This window comes from Mauremys reevesii, linkage group 8, assembly GCF_016161935.1.
Source record: "Mauremys reevesii isolate NIE-2019 linkage group 8, ASM1616193v1, whole genome shotgun sequence".
Lineage (NCBI taxonomy): Eukaryota > Metazoa > Chordata > Testudines > Geoemydidae > Mauremys > Mauremys reevesii.
The window spans coordinates 637,659-655,694 of record NC_052630.1 but is presented as its reverse complement, the minus strand read 5'-3'; the positions used below and the strand labels follow the sequence as shown (position 1 = coordinate 655,694).

The window sequence follows — 18,036 nt, the reverse complement described above, 5'->3', positions numbered from 1 at the left end:
CACGCGCTCACCTTGTCCCGCCCCGAGCCTCGCTCTGACTCCCTCAGCCCCGTCCCAGGCTGTGATTGGCGGTAGGGCTGCTCGCGCTCTGATTGGTTAAGCGGGCAGACCGCGAGGTTTGAACAAGCAGCAGCACAGAGTCCCCACCGAATCTTGAGTGAGTGAGGGGGGGGCAGGGACTGGGCCGGAGGGAGCGTGGGGGGCTGGGGTTGGGGGGGCTGGGCCGGTGTGGGCGGGGGCCGGAGGGAGCGTGGGGGCTGGGCCGGTGGGGTGGGTGGGAGGGGCCGGAGGGAGCGTGTGGGGGTTGTGGGGCTGGGCCGGTGTGGGCGGAGGGGGAGGGGCCGGAGGGAGCATGTGTGCGGGGGTTCAGGGGCCGGGCCACTGTGGGCGGGGGGGGTAGGAGCTGGAGGGGCGGGGCTGGGCCGGTATGGGCGGAGGAGGAGGAGGAGCGTGGAGGGGGGGGTCAGGTCAGAGTCTTGGGGGGGGGGGGCTGGGCGGGAGAGTTAGGGAATTGCAGTTAAGCTGATCTTACCTGTGCCCCTTCCTGGTAGGAGCCACCTGTGGGGACCATGGCCCAGGGACTCCTTTCCCCACAGGGGCTGTTCTCTGATGAGGAAGTCACAGCCTCACCCCTGCTCGAATCCACAGCAGCAGAGATTGGGTCTGGCCTGCGCAAAGATTTACTATCCGATTTCTCTGCTATTTCCCCAAACCCGAGGGGATCCCAGCAGGTGAGTGGGTTGTAGAAAGGTGGAGCTTTGATGTAGCAGCGGGCATAGCCTGCTAATTTAGCAGACCTCCATGGTTCTTGTAGCGAGAGACCACAGGTGCAGTTCTGCAATAAAGGCACTTTGCCAGGTTTATTGCCTTTAGGGCACAGTTCTAATGACTTGCACAAGTACATTAACACGAGTGCCCCGTGGCACAGGGTGGCTTAGTCAGCAGTGGGAATTTTTGCTTCTTCCTTGTCCACACAAAGCATTAAGGCAAGGTACCCTGACATTCAGGGCCAGCTTTAGGCCGATCCCCCCAAATCGGGTCCTGCGCCTAAGAGGGCCCTGCGCTCTAAAGAAGAGTGGCTAACTTAGGTGCCTTTTTAATTTTTACTCACCTGGCGGCGCTCCGGGTCATCAGCGACATTTTGGCAGCGGGTCCTTCAGTGCCGCCGAAGACTCGGAGCGAGTGAAGGACCCGCTGCTGAAGACCCAGAGCGCTGCCAGGTGAGTCATCCCTGCCAGGGCCCAGTCAAAACTATTCGAATCGGGCCCCGCACTTCCTAAAGCCGGTCCTGCTGACATTTATAGACTGAGACAAACAACTTATGTACCACCTTGCGTGCTTTATGATGTTTATTACCTCCCCTTGTTCCTGATCGTTTGAAAAAAAATGTATTTACTGTTTTGTCAAACCATCTGTTTAGTACTAGATTGGGATGTACATGTACTAGCTCTTTGAAATGTATTTAAATAAATATTTAGTGCCTAGTACTTCTTAAAAATGTCTGTTTTAGCAACACCAGCAGCAACTTTGCCAAGTTTATGTATTGGGCAGTAAACCTGTAAGCATTTGCTTTAATACTGCTTGAGTGGCCTGACTTTGGTTCCGGCCTCACCAGGCCTAGTGCTCCAGGTTCTCTCTCTCTAGTTCATGGGTCAGAGATCTGACCTACTGATGACTCGCTTGTGGATGGGGCTACACATTGAGCTGTGGCTTGTTTTCTGCACCAACGGGTTAAAATACCAGCCCTACAGAGGGGGAACCAATCCAGGGGTCAGAGCTGGAGTCGTAGTCCAGGAAGCAAGCCAGGGGTTTTTAACCTTTGTGATGAAAGTGTTCCCAATTAATATTAAATGACTAAGATAAGGCTGTGATCAAACCCAACTCAGTTTTCAGGGTCAAGCCTCTCAGTTGGTTACCAAAAACTTATTTAATGGAGGACCACTAAGTGACACTTTGAATTATGCAGCCAAAGTTTGCTTAATTAATTTTTCTTTTTAACAAACAGGCATGCAATTACCACTTATACTAATGATACTGTTATACTCTCACTTAAAGATAGAATGGTGAATCAGTGGGTGATCAGTCCACTAACAGTGAAGTACAGCCTTATAAACCTGGAACCTAACAGTACCATTTTGAAAACTGGGGCTCCCTGCAATTTAGCAAGGCTACTCCTTTTATACTGCAGAGGGTTTATTACAGTATATTACTTTTATACTGTAATACTAATTAACATTAAACTGCTGTCGAAGAAAAACTCAGTTCTCACTTTTTGTTTGGATGCAGCAAAATCAAATACTTTATTATTTCTCCAGTAATTACCATGGAGGGAGAGAGTGCCATAGGACACAGGGTCCTGGACAGGTCTCTCAACTGGTAAAACAATCACAGCAAGCCTTTATACCTTTTACAGACAATTTCTAGCAATAATACAGACAGTAAAAAACAACAACTACATTTTGTTTATACATAGCAAAAAGGCTTATCTTATTTGTCTCAATCCTAAGAAAAGCAAGCCTGCATTTTGGTTAGTGATTGCAAGGTCATAATAACTTTGTACACAGTTCCTGTCCTGTCACTATCTTTGCTCCTACAAGTCTTACGTCATTAAGGTTACAGTATGGCCTGACTCTTGCTAACTAACATTCATTAAGATCTCTTCAAATCCTTGTTAATTATTTACTGGCTTCCACACTGCTCTTTACCATAATTCTATTTCTATTGCCTTCTTATTGGCTTTTTTATTACACATTATTTAAATTAATATCTGCACCAATGTCCTTCCCATACTATCAATTAGATAGCATTTTAATAAATTCACAATTCTCAAAAACCTTATAACCAAAACATAACCCTGGGTCATACCACTTGCTAACTTTTTTTTCCCCATAACAGTTTGTCTCCAATTTATCTCTAGCTTTCTCACAGTAGGAATTTCAGTTTCTCATACTCCTCTACACTTAGGGCAAAAACCTAACTTCTACTTATTTCTTCATCTAAACCATCCTATAGGCCAGAGCCAGAATAAGAGTCCAGGGATCAAACAAGAGCCCGATCTGATACACCCACCAGTCAGGAAGTCATTCAGTTGCTCCGTCAACTTCCTGTGCCTCCTTCTGGCTTAAATAGTATGGTCTGGCCACAGGGGCCATCATTGTCCCCAATCAGGATCCATGTGGGTGGTGCCTCTAGTGGGGTGAGAGTTGTGCTAGTCCCTCACTTCCAGTACTGCTGGATGAGCTGCCAAGTGGCTGCTTGGGAACCCAGTGAATATACCTGAGCAAGCTTATTTTTTTGAGCTTCTGGAGCACTTGAGGCTGATGCTGGAGCAGGTACCAGTAAAATGCCCAGAAACTTCTGAGGCCTGGGTCCTATGAGCTACCTGTGTCGCATGCTATGGTTCCCATTGGTGCACTGAATTTGACAGAACTTTCTGGTACTTCCACTGTGGCTGATGTATCTAATCTGTGTGGGGTTCTGCAGGCTGCATCTGAGGACAATAATGGGAAAGTGAAGGTGTATCTGAGAGTCCGGCCCCTGAAGCCATCTGAGCTGGAGAAACAGGAAGATCAGGTGAGAGCCTGGGGTCAAGCAGGAGATGCATGTGGAAAATACACAAATCCATTTCCCCAACCTACCGGGAACAGGGTGGTTGTTCTGAAAGTGGAGGATTTCAAAACCTCATGCTGTGTCTGCCTGGTGGAGTCACGGATTGTGGGGAGATTTATCTTCTGAGCCACTGTGGTGATGAAGTTTTATTTGTACCCCTCAGGGCTGCGTCTATATTGAGAATTCGGAGACCCTCCTCCTGAGAGCGCCCCAGGACTCTTTCACCATGCGGAGCACTGCACGGGGGGTAGGCCAGGCAGTCCATAAATTCACCTTCACCCAGGTAGGTGCTCAGGCCCAGATCATGCAACCTGCCTTGGAGGGGTTTGTTTCTCTTTCTTTAAAGAACCATGTAACTATAAATTTACTGGATCAAGCATAACTGGCAGCCTGTGCTCAGAAAAGGCCGGGACTGGAATAACTGACAGGGCTGTGTGTCAGGCTTGAGGGGTATTGGCAAAGGGCGGGTGGGAGGAGGGCAGCCCTGGAATAGCAGTGGGTGCTGCAGCCAAGGGAGGGAAGCCACTATGTGGTGTCATCCTTGCTACCCTGTGGCGTTTGTGGTTGCAGATCTTTGGGGCGGAGGTGGGGCAGAAGGCATTCTTTGATGAAACGATGGGCGAAGTGCTGAAGGATGTACTCCATGGGCAGAACTGGCTGGTTTACACCTATGGCATCACCAACTCTGGGAAGACACACACCATCCAGGGTAAGAGGAGCCCTTGCTATGCAGTGATGGGTTGATGACGTCTGCCTGTATGAGTGCTCAGCTTGCTGCTGCTCTCTCCTCCAGGGAGCAGCAAAGACGGTGGGATCCTGCCTCGCTCCCTAGCTGTCATCTTTAATAGTGTGGGGGATCGGCTCTACCAGGCTATGGATCTGAAGCCCTCGCTTTCCAGTGAGGTGACCTGGCTGGACAGCAAACAAGTGCATCAGGAGGAGACCAAGAAGCTGGCCCTGCTGTGCGGGGGGCTGCGGGAGGTGAGTGTCCCTTCTGAGTCTCAGGGAAGGTACGAGAGCATGTTGGTTGTGTCTGACTCTCACTGTCCATGGTTTTCCAGGAGGAAGTGCTGACTCCACTGAAGAGGAGCCACAGTGCCGAGTCCCAGCTCCAGGCTGCCACAACTGTCAGTTTTGACAGTGGGGTTGGTGGCCTCTCTTCTACCAGCCAGTTTGCCAACCAGTCGAGCAGCAGCCAGCTGGAAGGTGTGTCCAGTGCCCTGCTGTCCTGTGCCACCCTTCCTGGATTGGGGAGGAGTGGATTTTGCACCCTTGTTATTGGATAGTTGTGCTGTGGGAGGGGCAGTATGGATTCTGCATTCTCTGGGGCTCCCTGTTTCTTTGGGGGGAAGCTCTGTGTTTGGGGAATTTTGGGCTGTGAATACCTCTCTTCTCTGTTCTGTACGTTGCCCACCTGTGTCATCCTGGGGCAACAATCAACTTGAAAGAAATAGACAAGCCCCTCCCACAAGGGGGTACCTACCTGAGCAGCTGAGTGTTCCACCACACCTGGCTGGCCAATAGCTTGGGCTCTGTCAGACTACCAAGGAAGCAGGCTCTGGAGCTGAGGGGCCCCACTGAAAGCATTTGTCCCCTAGACTGGGAAACCTAGGGACAGTCAGCTGATCTCATCTGATAGACTTGAACACAAGGAGAGTGGGGAGTCTTGGGTAGCCAGGACCAAAGCCATAGAGGGATCCGGTATAGAAGGTTGTGTGCTCCCCCGTTTCTCCAGATCAGAGACAGGGCATGTAGGAAGTTCTTGACAAGGGAAAGATGTGAGATCTAAGTGGAGACCTAGCATATCCTGGCTTGAAGTCTGTGTTGAGGGTGGGGAGTCCCAGGAGGGACACATGGAGTGCATTTGGGGCTGGGGTAGAGAGTTTCTGTTGGGCGAGGGGGTGTCTGCAGCCTCTCTCAGTCCCAAGCTATTCAGCTGGGACATGCCGGGTACTGCTGCAATCACTACCATCCTTTTTACCTCTCCCTCCCAGAGCTGGGTCCTCGGTGGGCTGACCCAGACCGCATCTCGCTCCTCACCCTGGGGGATGGGCAGATCTCCATCTGGGTCTCCTTCTTTGAGATTTACAATGAGCAGATCTATGACTTGCTGGAGATGAACCAGAACCGCAAAAGGCAGACGCTGCGGCTGTGCGAAGACCAGACTGGCAGCCCCTATGTGAAAGGTAGATCTACCCAATCTTGCCCTGGGTTGGGCTCTGGGGACATCTAGGGAAGGGCCCTGCCAGCTCAAGTTTGGACTGCAGGAGCTATAGCCTGAGGGGGTGACAAAGCGGTAACTTGGGTGTGGAGGATGTGATGTGATGTGTGTGGAGAGGGGCACTAATGGGGAAGGGAGCGTGCTCTGTGGTATCTTATACCCAGTCAGCTGCTCCTCTTGATTGGGCTGTCGAGTTAATGTTTGTTCCCCTCAACGGATAGTGTTGGGGGAGCTCAGTCTGGCTCCTGGTAATGGAGCCTGGGCTGAGGTGAGTAGTCGGTCCCTGGGAGGGCAACCCTGGTCTCTGTCACTCTCCCACTTGCCTGGCATGACCTGTGTCTGCTCTTTCAGATCTGAACTGGATCAATGTCCAAGATGCTGATGAGGCCTGGAAGCTCCTGAAACTGGGTCGGAAAAACCAGAGTTTTGCCTGCACCCACTTGAATGAGAACTCCAGCCGCAGGTCTGAGACAGGGAAGAGGATTGGTCTGGTGTGGTGGTGGTGGTGGTGGTGGTCTTATTCTGAGGCTGGGAGCTGTGGGACTGAGGTGTTTTCCAGGAGCATATGATGCATGTTCCTTTCAAACTTCTTTTGTCCTTGCTTCCTGCAGTCACAGCATCTTCTCCATTCGTGTCCTGCACTTACAGGGAAGCAGCAGTGAGATGCTCCCCAAAATCAGCGAGTGAGTCCTGCATTTCTTTTTATGGGGCAGGGAGGTTGGGGGTTCCTGAAGGCTCAGAGTTCTCACATCTTTGCTGTTGTTACAGATATCTAGGGTCTTCTGAAGGTCATTCAGTGGGGTTACTGGGAAGGAGCTCGTTCCCATTGCACAGCTTGGGGTTGACGGGGGGGACGGGGGACACTGCTATGAGAGGTGTTGGAAAGCACCATCTGAGTCACCAGGACCCCACTGAATTGGTGTGAATATGGGTGTCTTGCTCCCATCTCAGGGGTGTGGGGTTCCCTGTGGTTAAGCTGCTGTTAATGGATTTGTCTACCAGTGATGTAATAAACTACAAATGCAAGTTTGGCTCTGTGCTTGGAAAACAGCTGCCAGCTGGGGATCAGGGATTTCTGGCTGTCTTCACCCCGCATCCTGATTTTGGTGGCAATGTTGACTGGCACAGCTTAATAGCCTCTGGGTTTGTGATGACAGCTGCCCAAGCAGATTCTGCACCTACTCAAGGAAATTGGAAGATGGGCTTTTAAGGGGAGGGTGAGCTTAGAGCAGGGAGCATGGAATGTTTGGAGTGTGGGGTTGGGGCAGGGCCAGTGGGACCAGATCACAGATATCTCCCTGGGCTTCCCTCAGGTTGTCCCTATGTGACCTTGCTGGCTCAGAGCGCTGCAAGAACCAGAAAAGTGGGGACCGCATGAAGGAGGCAAATAACATCAACACCTCCCTGCACACGCTTGGCCGCTGCATCGCTGCCCTCCGCCAGAACCAGCAGTCCAAGTGAGTGTGCACAGGAGATCTGGGGGAGGACGGGGATTCCCCAGGTGCTTGGCTGTTGGGCTTAGCAGGTTCTCCTCTCTCCCTGCAGGCTGAAGCAGAGTGTTGTTCCCTTCCGGGACAGCAAGCTGACCCGTGTGTTTCAAGGCTTCTTCACAGGGCGTGGGCGTTCCTGCATGATTGTCAACATTAACCCGTGCGCATCCACATATGACGAGACCCTGCATGTGGCCAAGTTCTCGGCCATAGCTAGCCAGGTCAGTGGGCCAGTGCCTAGGGGCCAGGGTGCCCAGTAGTGCAGAGGTCACTCTGGCCTGGATCTCAGGACTCCCTAGGGTTAGGGTGAAGGTCTTATGGGAACAGGTTGCTTCCTTTCACCTTTGAGGGCGTGGCATGGGGAGGGAAGGAAGCAGTGTACCTGGTGGAGTACTCTGCCTCCACAGCATTCCTAGGCTCTGCTAACCTGAAGAACAAGACAAGGGCTGGGGAAAACAGTCGCCTACGGGCCATCCTGGTCCACAGTCCTTGTGAGGTCATAACCGTGGGCTTTTATTTTCTCTTCAGCTTGTTCAAGCTCCTCCCACAAAGCTGGCTCTGCCGTCTATCCAATCGTTAATCAAGGAACACAGCCGGCGAGACAGCAGGAGTTTAGGGGCAGGCTCAGAGCAAGAAGTGGAGCCTGATGAAGAGCGTGAGGATGGTGGAGAAGTGTCCATGTATGCTAGGGAGGTGGGTGATGGTTTATCTGCTACCCTGACCTGCAGGGATGAGTCTGTCTAACCCCCAGCCTTTGGGAGCAGGGAGGTGGGACTGAGGCTCAGGAGCTGTAAATTATTGGGAATGAGAACAATATACCTATCTCATAGAAGGGACCTTGAAAGGTCATCAAGTCCAGTCCCCTGCCTTCACAGCAGGACCAAGTACTGTCCCTGACAGATTCTATTTGCCCCAGACCCCTAAATGGCCCCCTTGAGGACTGAACTCACAACCCTGGGTTTAGCAGGCCAATGCTCAAAGCACTGAGCTATCCCTCCCCCGCAGCTCAAGATGGTTGCTAGCACAACTATTGAATCAGTGAACACTGGGAGGGTCAGAGAACTATTAGTACTAAGCCTCCCAGGTGCTCTCAATGCACAAAGGACACTTGCATCCCTATTTCAAATCAGCTTGGACGTGACACTGTCCCATAAGTGGAGCATCTGCTGAAGGGGAAAGGGCAACAGCTGACAGTGAAGGACTACTGGAACATCTGGAGTTAGCTTTATTTAACAATCTGACCTTGGGAAAAGGGTACTAAGCAGCAGATCCACTAACTCCAAGTGACGTGAAATTGGGAGGAATTGCAAATCCTAGTGAGGACATATAATGCTCAGTAAGAATGATTTGCGGCCCTTCACAAAGCGGGGAGTGAACAGTAATTCAGTGGCAGAACCGAGATCAAGGGCCAGCCCAGTGAAACCTTTACTGGGCATGGGAAACCTTTTCTATGCTTGGATTCCCTAATGCACAAGCATAGGTAGAAGGCTCACGTTGTCTTGTGCCCTCCTTGCAGGACCTTCCGCGAGCAGTGGAGGTCCTGTGGGATCTGCTGGTGCAGGAGCGGCAGGACAGGCTGCACCTGGAAATGTGCCTCCGTGAGGAGCTCTGCAATGAGATGCTAGAGCAGTTGCAACAGAAGGAACAGTGGTGCAGGTACTGTCATACTGCAAGGGAAATGGGAACTCCTCCCTGCTAATCACCCCTCAACTCTGAGCCTCCCCCATACATCTCTGGTCTGGTACACATGGCATCAATGTCACATTGTGCCCTCTCTCTCTGCAGCCAACACTTGGACACGCAAAAGGAGCTACTGGTGGAACTATATGAGGATAAGCTGAACAATCTGAAGGAGTCAATGACTGATTATTATCAGGAGAGGATTCAGGTATGTGTGTGTATGTGGGGGGAAATGGGAAGGGGCATGAGGAAACCAGGCTTGGGAGCAGAGCCAGAGATGTGAGGAGAGCTTGTCTGAGCCCAAGAATCTTCTGCTGTGACTCTCTCACACTAGCAAGGCTTTCCAGCCTCCCATTTGGTGCTTGTATGTGACTGCTCCAACTGTATCTTCTGCTCCTCCCTACAGGCCTTGGGCTCTAGCTAGAGCCCTCTATAGTCCCCAGTTCCAAATTCTTGGCTGCTGTTTTATGTAGCACAGCATCAAGATCTGCTTGGGCCTAATTTTTGAGCCCAAACTGGACCAAAACTTAAGCAAGCTGAGTTACCACTGGACCTGACCCTGCACTGGAGTTGCATTCACCACCATCTCCTGCCCTGGAGTCAGCATGCTAGGAGCTGCTGTGCATGCTCTGTGAAGTGAGAGGCGCTGAGACTCCTTGGCACATTCGCTCCATAGCACATGTAGTGCAGCAAAGGGGTGGTGGCGGGCAGGAGCAGAGCACACAGCTGTCACTGACCCATACTTGAGGGTCCAGTTGTTTACCCACCTGAACCAGACTCGACACTTGTGGTCAGGTCCCATTTGGTTGCAGGGCTCTAGCACAGCCACTGCTGGGCAAGGGCTAACAGGCAGCCAGTCTGATGAAAAACAGCATCTTTGCTTCCTGTGTTCTGAGCATGTTGCAAACACACCCTCCATTCTTAGTATAAATTCTGGAGAAAATAGTAACATTGACAGATTTGTTAAGTAGTGATAGATTTTTCTTCCCACCTATTCTTATTGGCAATGGTGGGTAGCTACAGAACTGTTTGGCTTCATTCCATGGAGCAGGCAGGTGTTTGGGGATATGCTGCCAGACCCCTTTCGAAGGTGCAGACCTTTAAAATGCCCAGCTGGGAGTGTTTATTACAATTTAGTGAATTGCAGCCCACGTGCCACTTAAGCTTCCTCATGGGAAAGTCTGGCACCTCTTCCCAGTAAAGGGGCTTGGCTCTGAGCAAATCTGCCCTTCCTCCTCAGGAGCGTGATGAAAAGATTGAAGAGCTGGAGGCTGCTCTGCAGGAGGTAAAGCTGCAGTCAGAGGCTCTGGAGAGGAAACAGCAGGAACAGCCCCTGCGCAGATCAAAACGAGTGGTAGCTGCATCCACTCTGCAGCAGGAGCTGCTGGAAGTTAAAGCCAAGCTGGAGCAGTGTCAATCAGAGCTGACCACTACTACTGCAGGTGTGGCATTGGTGGCTCTGAAGTGGGCAGGGGCTCTCCTCAAATTGCTGATTAGAAATGTGCTCAGGGCAGTGGGACTGGGAGTCTTGAGACCAGAGTTCTAGTCCCAGCTCTACCATGTGACCAGCCCCTTCACTTCTCTGTGCTGCTACTTCTCCACCCAACCTTTGTTGATTTAGATAAAGATGGTGTTTGGGGAAGAGAGTCTCCCTATATGTACATATAGTGCCTAGCATATTGGGACTTCTAGGCACTGCAAGTAAGAGTTGAGGGGCAGAGTTAAGAGAAGACATTTCCCTCACCCAAATAAAAGGAGAAGCTATGAGTATGAGGAGTCTCAAATGGAGCAGTTCTAGATCTGAACTGCCTGACCTGTGCACTTCTAAAGTTTTGGTTCAGTGCACCTGTGGCTGCTTCCAGTTGTTTCACAGGGCCTTGGATTATACAGAACCTAGATCTCTGTGCTGGGATATGTGTATGAGATGTTTTTTTTTCCCACTCTGCTCCTGGTTGTTTTCAGAGTTGCACAGGTACCAGAAGCTGCTGGAGCCACCTCCTTCTGCCAAACCCCTCACTGTGGATGTGGACAGGAAGCTGGAGGATGGACAAAAGGTAACTGCACCCCTGTGAGGATATGGGAACTCCTTTGGAGGGCTCTTACCAGTTCACAATGAGCAGTGTGTATTTCACTATCACCTGTTTAGCTTCAGCCACACCCTTATGGGAGCCAGTGTTCTGCTGGTAACCTTCTCCTCTGGAGTGTGGGAGGTATTGCTTCCCCAATAGTACGGGGAGCTGCTGTACTGACCCCTGTTCCAGTGGGATCTTTGAGGGGTGAAATGTAGGTCAGGGCTGTTGTGGTATGGCTTTGCCTTCAGGACACAAACACCCAGTCCTCCCTTGCTAAGTCTCTTGCTTAGACTGAATTTCCCACCCTCCTGCAGAATGTGAAGCTGCTGCGGTCAGAGTTGCAAAGGCTTGGGGAGTCCCTCCAGTCTGCAGAGAGAGCATGTTGTCACACCACAAGTGCAGGAAAACTTCGAGAAGCCCTCTGCACCTGTGATGAGATCCTGGCTAGACAGGTAATGTGACAATTCCTCGTTGTGAGGACTGCATGGGATTCAGCCTAGGCACTTGAATGTCACCAAAAACTTGGCTGCCTAAGTATACTGAAGTGTACATTTATTGGGGGCAGGATGGAGAACAGAAAGGAATCCCATGTCCATTTCCCCTTCTTTTCTCAGTTGCTGGAGGGCAGCTCAGGATACAGAAAGCCACCAGTTAGTACTATCCATTATGAACTGGCTGCTCTACTAACTTATTTTTTCATGGGATCTGTGTTTGAGCAGCTACATACGCAATCTGCTGAAAAAGTCCCTAACCACACAACTTCCACCTCGATCTGGGCCTCAGCACAGTAATGGGTAGCAACTGTTCCTAGCCCTGTTTGTTTACTGGAGGCCCTGGCAATAGCTAGGTCTGGTAGAGGTCAACCTGAGGGCAATTTAACTACAGCAGAATGTTGGTAGTGGGGTGGATTCAGCTTTCCTCAGCTGCACTGCCCTCTTGGTCCAACCCAGGGATTGTCAGCTTGCCAAACTAACTGCTGCATCAGGGCCAGCAGGAGCTGCTTGGCACTATGGCTCCTCTATAACAGAGTGGCTTATTGTGTGAGTGGATTGTTCAACTTCTGAGTGCTTAACAGGGAGTTCCCATCGACTGTAACGCGACCATCAATGTAAGAGTAAACATTGCTGGCTTCCCCCTCTCAGGACCAAACACTGGCAGAATTACAGAACAACATGATGTTAGTGAAGCTAGATCTGCGGAAGAAGGCAACCTGTATTGCTGAACAATACCATACTGTGCAGAAGCTCCAAGCCCCTTCAACATCTACTTTAAAGAAACGCTTCTGTGCTAATAGGGAAAACCTACAGCCAAGTCAGCCTCCTGGCAAGAAACCCTTCCTGCACGGCTTTCTGTCCCGCTCACCCGCACATCCTCGTATGGGAGAGAGCAGCCCCTATAGCCGCATCCTGCGTGGCCGGCGATCACCAGTGCTCAAGGCCCTGCCCTCTAGTAAAAAATATTAAGTGGGTGAATTGACCCACCAGCAAGGAGTTACTGTCCCTGTCTGTGTGTATAAACTACCATATTTAGTAATTCTTCACGGGCTCATGCAAACACTGCATGTGACTCCCAAAGATTGCTTCAGGTGGTCTACTCTGTTTCAAGCCAGCTGCTACTCCAGTCTGTATGGAACAGGACCTCCGCTCCAAACTGTAACATTGCCTCTCAACTTGTGTATTCTGTAACATAAGCTATGCATGACAATAAATATACAAACATTGTGTTTTACTTGTAAAAAAACTTGCCTGCACTAAGTGTCCTAGCTAATAGTACCAACCCTACTATCCTCCAGGAACATCACCTGTTTTAGCCTTTCTACAGCCAGGTCAGCATAATGTGCCTAAAGTAGATTTGAGCAGCTGCTGTCATCTGTAGAGGGGAGGCCAGGACCTGAACCTTTCATCTGTCTACACTGGCATGAGGTACCTGTGCCACCTGACTGGCTCAGAGTGTTTAGGGGCTAGTTAATTGCAGTGTGGATTTTCACACTTGAGCAAGCTGTGGGACTCTCCCACCATACAGGATCCTAGACCCAAACAGCTATACTGCAATTAAACAGCCCCTTAGCCAGGGCCACCTGTGGGCTTTAAAGTGCAGCATAGATATACCCTTTCAGTCTTACATGTGTAATTGAAATACCTTGCTTCACATCCAATGAGTACTTAATTCTCAGATGCATTACCAGTTCTTTATTTACACTTGGAATAAATGTGGGCCCTCCTTTAATTATTTTTGATGATGCTAGACTGGGCTCTAACCCTCATGAATAGCTTTAGGCTCTCAGAATGAAATCATGACTAACACCGATATCCCCAATCTGCCTATGGAGCAACTTAGTATGAGTCAGGGTGAGATGCTAGGAAAAGATCAGGACCTCACAGGGATCATTCCCCCTCCCACTACTGCACTATTTCTAGCTGTATTTTCCCTGGCCTTACCCCATGGGGTATTTGGCCTTACTGCAGGAAGCCAACTTCATCTACTGTAGCCAGGCTTAGGCCTCCCTCACCTATGAGAGAGGGATTCATCCTCAGTCAATGCAGCTGCTCCAACCCCAAACTACTAGAGAGAAAAAAAATCATAGATTACAAGGGACCATTGTGATCCTATAGTCTGACCTGCATAACACAACCCATGGAACTTCCCCAAATAATTCCCAGAGCATCTTTTAGAAAAAGGCAAATTGGAATATTCTCTAAGAGAGCATCCAGTCCCCATCTGCAATAGCCTCATCTTCTCTTGAGGCAGCAAATGCAGCTGTCTGTCACTGCAGCTGCATAAGGTTTTCCAGTACATGGTGAAAATCTTAAACATCCCCCTGAAAGCTATTCAAGCAGGACTCCACGAGCTCTTGAACATACTGCATTTACTAACAGCAGGGCGATCAGGCATTCCTACAGACTATGGTCTACTGGAACCCACCAAATCCCTCTGCTATAGGCCTGCTTTCATCTCAACTACTTCTAATACAGCAGACAGAAGGTAAAGTCCCCATAAAGGGATTTGAACAGTTATTCTCATCCTGCAGCTGGCTCTCTTGTACAAGGAGTACAGGAGAGAACAAAACAGCAGAGTCACCCCAAGGGGAAAAATGCCCAAGAACTGGATCTTTTCAGCAAGCAATCATGTCCTACTCTACATATTGAGACATTGTCTAATTTTGTTGATCAGTTACCGGAGGAGCTGAAACAGTTTAAGGCCAGCTGATTGCTCAAACATCTCTGCAGGCTGCACTGGTCACACGAGACAGCAGGGCAACTGCAATGGGCAGCAGGAGGCTGTCATGGCTTCAGTCCTCTGGCTTGCTTACAGAGGTACAGACAATCAAGTAAGCAAGCTTTTTTGCCCAAGGGCCACATCTGGGTGGAGAAGTTGTATGCAGGGCCATGAATGTAGGGCTGGGGGAGGGAGTGCAGGAAGGGGCTCAAGGCAGGGAATTGGGGTGCAGGAGGAGTGCGGCAGGAGGTGTAAGAGTGCAGGAAGGGGTTCAGGGCAGGAGGTAGGGGTGCAGACTTTGGCCTGGCGCTGCTTACCTTGAGCAGCTCTGGGGTGGCAGTGGCATGCTGCGGGGTTAAGGCAGGATCTCTGTCTGCCCTGACCTGGCACCACTCCTGGCAGTGGCCAGCATGTGCAGCAGTGGCTCCACCACCTGCTGCCCTTGCCTGCGGGCACCACTCCCAAAAGCTCCCATTGGCCATGGTTCCCTGTTCCCAGCCAATGGGAGCTGTGGGGGGGGGGGGAGTGCCTGCCTCCCTCCCCTCTCTTCCCCCCAGAGCCACAGGGACAGGAGCAGTGTGGGGCCAGGCAGGGAGCCTGCCTTAGCACCCCTGGGCCACGAGGCTGGCAATCCCATGGGCTGGATCCAGCCCGCGGGCCATAGTTTTCCCTCCCCAGCATTAGAGGGAAAACCTCTTTAGCACTGGGACAGACAAAGCCCTCCATACTTGAAAAGGATTTCAGGGCAATTCTGTACTCCCACCTCCTCCCAGGATTCTAGGGCAATTCTGTCTCAACTCCTAACAGGGAGCAGCCACAGGAAATACTTGCATTTCCCACTCCCAGTACAGAGTTTTGCCCTTTGCCTGCTCTGCAGCCTTCACTGGATACCGCGAAGGCAAAAGTCTCTGACGACTGGGCACATGGGCGCGCATACACCTAGAATGGAATCAACATGAGGAAGGACTTGAAGAATCTTTGTATGTGGCAGCATCCAGAGTGAGATGGTGTTCACCAAATGATGCTATTCGGCTGATGTTCAGAACATTCTACTCCAGAGCAGGAAACCTTCAACCAGAAGGACTGGCAGAACTATATGCAACGTGTTTGCTATCTGGCATGTCAGCACCAGCTTTCTTCCCTGACAGCAACACATTCATCACTATTGCACTAGTTGGAAATTCTCAATTGCTTCAGGACTACCATTAGCTTTAATAAGAGTCCACTAAGCAGCAATATTAGGCAAGTCACCCTCCTACCCAAGGCCACACTGCATTTTTCTCTCCCTACAGTGACAAAATTCCTGACTCTCACATGTTTTCCTCCCAGTTTGAGAGGTTCTATGGTCTTTTCTGGCATCTTAGTACCAAGAGAAGGGTCCTCGCTTCTGAGCTTACTCCCTTTACTATGTGTCAATGCCAACTCTTAGGCCTGGATGCACAAAAGAAGTTAGGTGCTTAAGCACCTGTTTTAGGTTCCATAATGATGCACTGCCATTGCATCAATTAGGAGGTTAGCAGAGATTCAGGCCCTTATACCAGATCCCCCTGATATGGTGTTTCAAGGGATGGCTCAGTGGTTTGAGCATTAGCCTACTAAACCCAAGGTTGTGAGGTCAGTCCTTGAGGGGGCTGTTTAGGGAACTGGGGTAAAAATCTGTCTGGGGATTGGTCCTGCTTTGAGCAGGGGGTTGGACTAGATGACCTCCTGCGGTCCCTTCTAACCCTGATATTCTATGATAAAAGGACAGAGTTACTCTTTGACCTCCTCCAAAGTTCCCATTGAAGGTTATTTCAGAGTTCCAGATAAACCAGCCCATTAACCGCCTGTTTGATTTCCTAAACCTCACTCTATCCCAGGTGAAGTGAAGTTTCACACATTCGATACCGTGAAAGCATTCTGTCTAGACAGAAAATCATTCATAACATGCCCAGGGCAACCTATACCATCATTCTATGCTGTCACAGGTTATTCAAAAGTGTGTCTGGTTGCATAAGAACACGTTATGATTTAGCTACGAAAGGCGCCCCAACCATTTTAGAACACGTTCCTCTAGGGCAGGGGTGGGCAAACTTTTTGGCCCGAGGGCCACAGTGGAGGAACAGAAATTGTATGGTGGGCCACGAATGCTCACAAGATTGGGGTTGGGTGCGGGCTCTGGGGTGGGGCTGGAGATGAGGAGCTTGGGGTGTAGGAGGGTGCTCTGTGCTGGGACCGAGGGGTTTGCAGGGCAGGAGGGGGATCAGGGGTGGGGCAGGGGTGTGGGAAGGGGTGCAGGATCTGGCTGGGGGTGCAGGCTCTAGGGTGGGGCTGCGGGATGAGAGGTTTGGGGTGCAGCAGGGTGCTCCGGGCTGGGATCAAGGAGTTTGGAGAGCAGGAAGAGGATCAGGGCTGGGGTTGGGGCATGGGGAGAGGCTCAGGGAGTGCAGGCTCTGAGCAGCGCTTACCTCAAGTGGCTCCTGGAAGCAGTGGCATGTCCCTTCTCCGGCTCCTACGCGGCGGCGTGGCCAGGCGGCTCTGCACGCTGCCCCATCTACAGGCACCGCCCCTGCAGCTCCCATTGGAGCGCGTAGGAGTCGGACGGGGGCCATGCCGCGGCTTCTGAGACACGTTTGCGTTCCCTGACCTAGCGCCCCAGCCAGAGCAGGGCTGAGCTGCTGGTGTGGCTCCTGATCCTGCGCCCCGGCCAGAGCGCCGGAGAGGGACTGAGCCATTGGTGTGGTCCCCGCCCCATCTGCTTGGGGAATACTTCCATAACTGACATATACAGAGCAGCAATGTGGAGATGAGCTACATATTTACCAATGACTGTTCCTGCCTACAGCTTGGATGCTCATTTTAGAAGGGCTATCCTGCAATCTCTATTCAAGTAGGACTCCGAGTCCTCAGACCTACCCCTAAGAACAGACACCTGCTTGTTAGTCACCAAGTGAGGAATCTGTGTGGACAATCACTCAAAGAAGAACAATTCCTTACCCTTCAATAACTGTGGTTCATGATGTGTTGTCCACTCGGCTTCTAGAACCTGCCCTCCTTCCCCACTATTTCAAAGTCCTATTCCTATGAGATTCCATAATGATGAAGGAACTGAGACAGTTGGAGCAGTTCCACCCTTAATGCCCTTAGATTGGAAGGGCACAAGCTCACCCAGAGAACAGCCCCAATAGACACTGCTAGCCAAAAAACTGTTCTCATGAGCATGGGGCACATGTGCACCAAGAATCTCCAGAAGAACTACAGTTACTGTAGGGCAACTGTTCTTTACAGCTCCAGACCATAAAAACAGGTTGGTTTCTGTCCTAACAATCTTCCCCAGGCTCTGTCCAACAGAATGCCAAGGTAAGATGTAAGTGAAGATACTCGACCCTTCTCAAACCTTTATCTTCTGGGACGTGCATAGAAACTCCAACCATTCAGACAAACCAAGCACCTGTAGAAATAGCTCCATATACTCAGTTTAGAGAATGAAAGTGAACAGCAATTGACTTAGCTGAAGTCAGACTGCAGGTCAATGGTCAAATTGACACTGTTCCAGGCCCATCTAACCACCACTTCTGTCCCAGGCAGTTGAAGTCTAAACAAGATGCTGCACTAGTTTGAAGTACTCTGACTGCCACACAGGACACTGAACAGGGCCTACTCAAATCTGAGCGAGGTAGGTACTAGCCAGCTCCCCGCCCCACAATGAACTTATGGAAAATTGGATCTTTTCTATATTTAGCTCAATTGTATTTGTTATAATGGGAAG

General features: G+C 50.7%; 1 protein-coding gene across 2 annotated transcripts; it reads left to right on the top strand.

Moving 5' to 3' along the window:
- The first annotated feature begins 15 nt into the window (after positions 1–15).
- KIF20A (kinesin family member 20A) lies at positions 16–12,812 on the top strand. Of its 2 annotated transcripts, XM_039483880.1 has the most exons (19): positions 16–157; positions 552–731; positions 3,484–3,573; positions 3,773–3,892; positions 4,180–4,318; positions 4,403–4,590; positions 4,671–4,815; positions 5,604–5,795; positions 6,182–6,293; positions 6,442–6,513; positions 7,144–7,287; positions 7,376–7,541; positions 7,849–8,013; positions 8,837–8,976; positions 9,106–9,208; positions 10,241–10,442; positions 10,963–11,054; positions 11,387–11,524; positions 12,215–12,812. In XM_039483880.1, exons 2-19 carry the CDS (start codon positions 570–572, stop codon positions 12,533–12,535), a joined length of 2,691 nt encoding a protein of 896 aa, XP_039339814.1. In that variant the 5' UTR covers positions 16–157; positions 552–569; the 3' UTR covers positions 12,536–12,812. The 2 variants fall into 2 exon arrangements, with proteins under 2 accessions (XP_039339814.1, XP_039339815.1); XM_039483881.1 differs by lacking the exon at positions 16–157 and having other exon boundaries at positions 497–731.
- Positions 12,813–18,036: the final 5,224 nt, after the last annotated feature.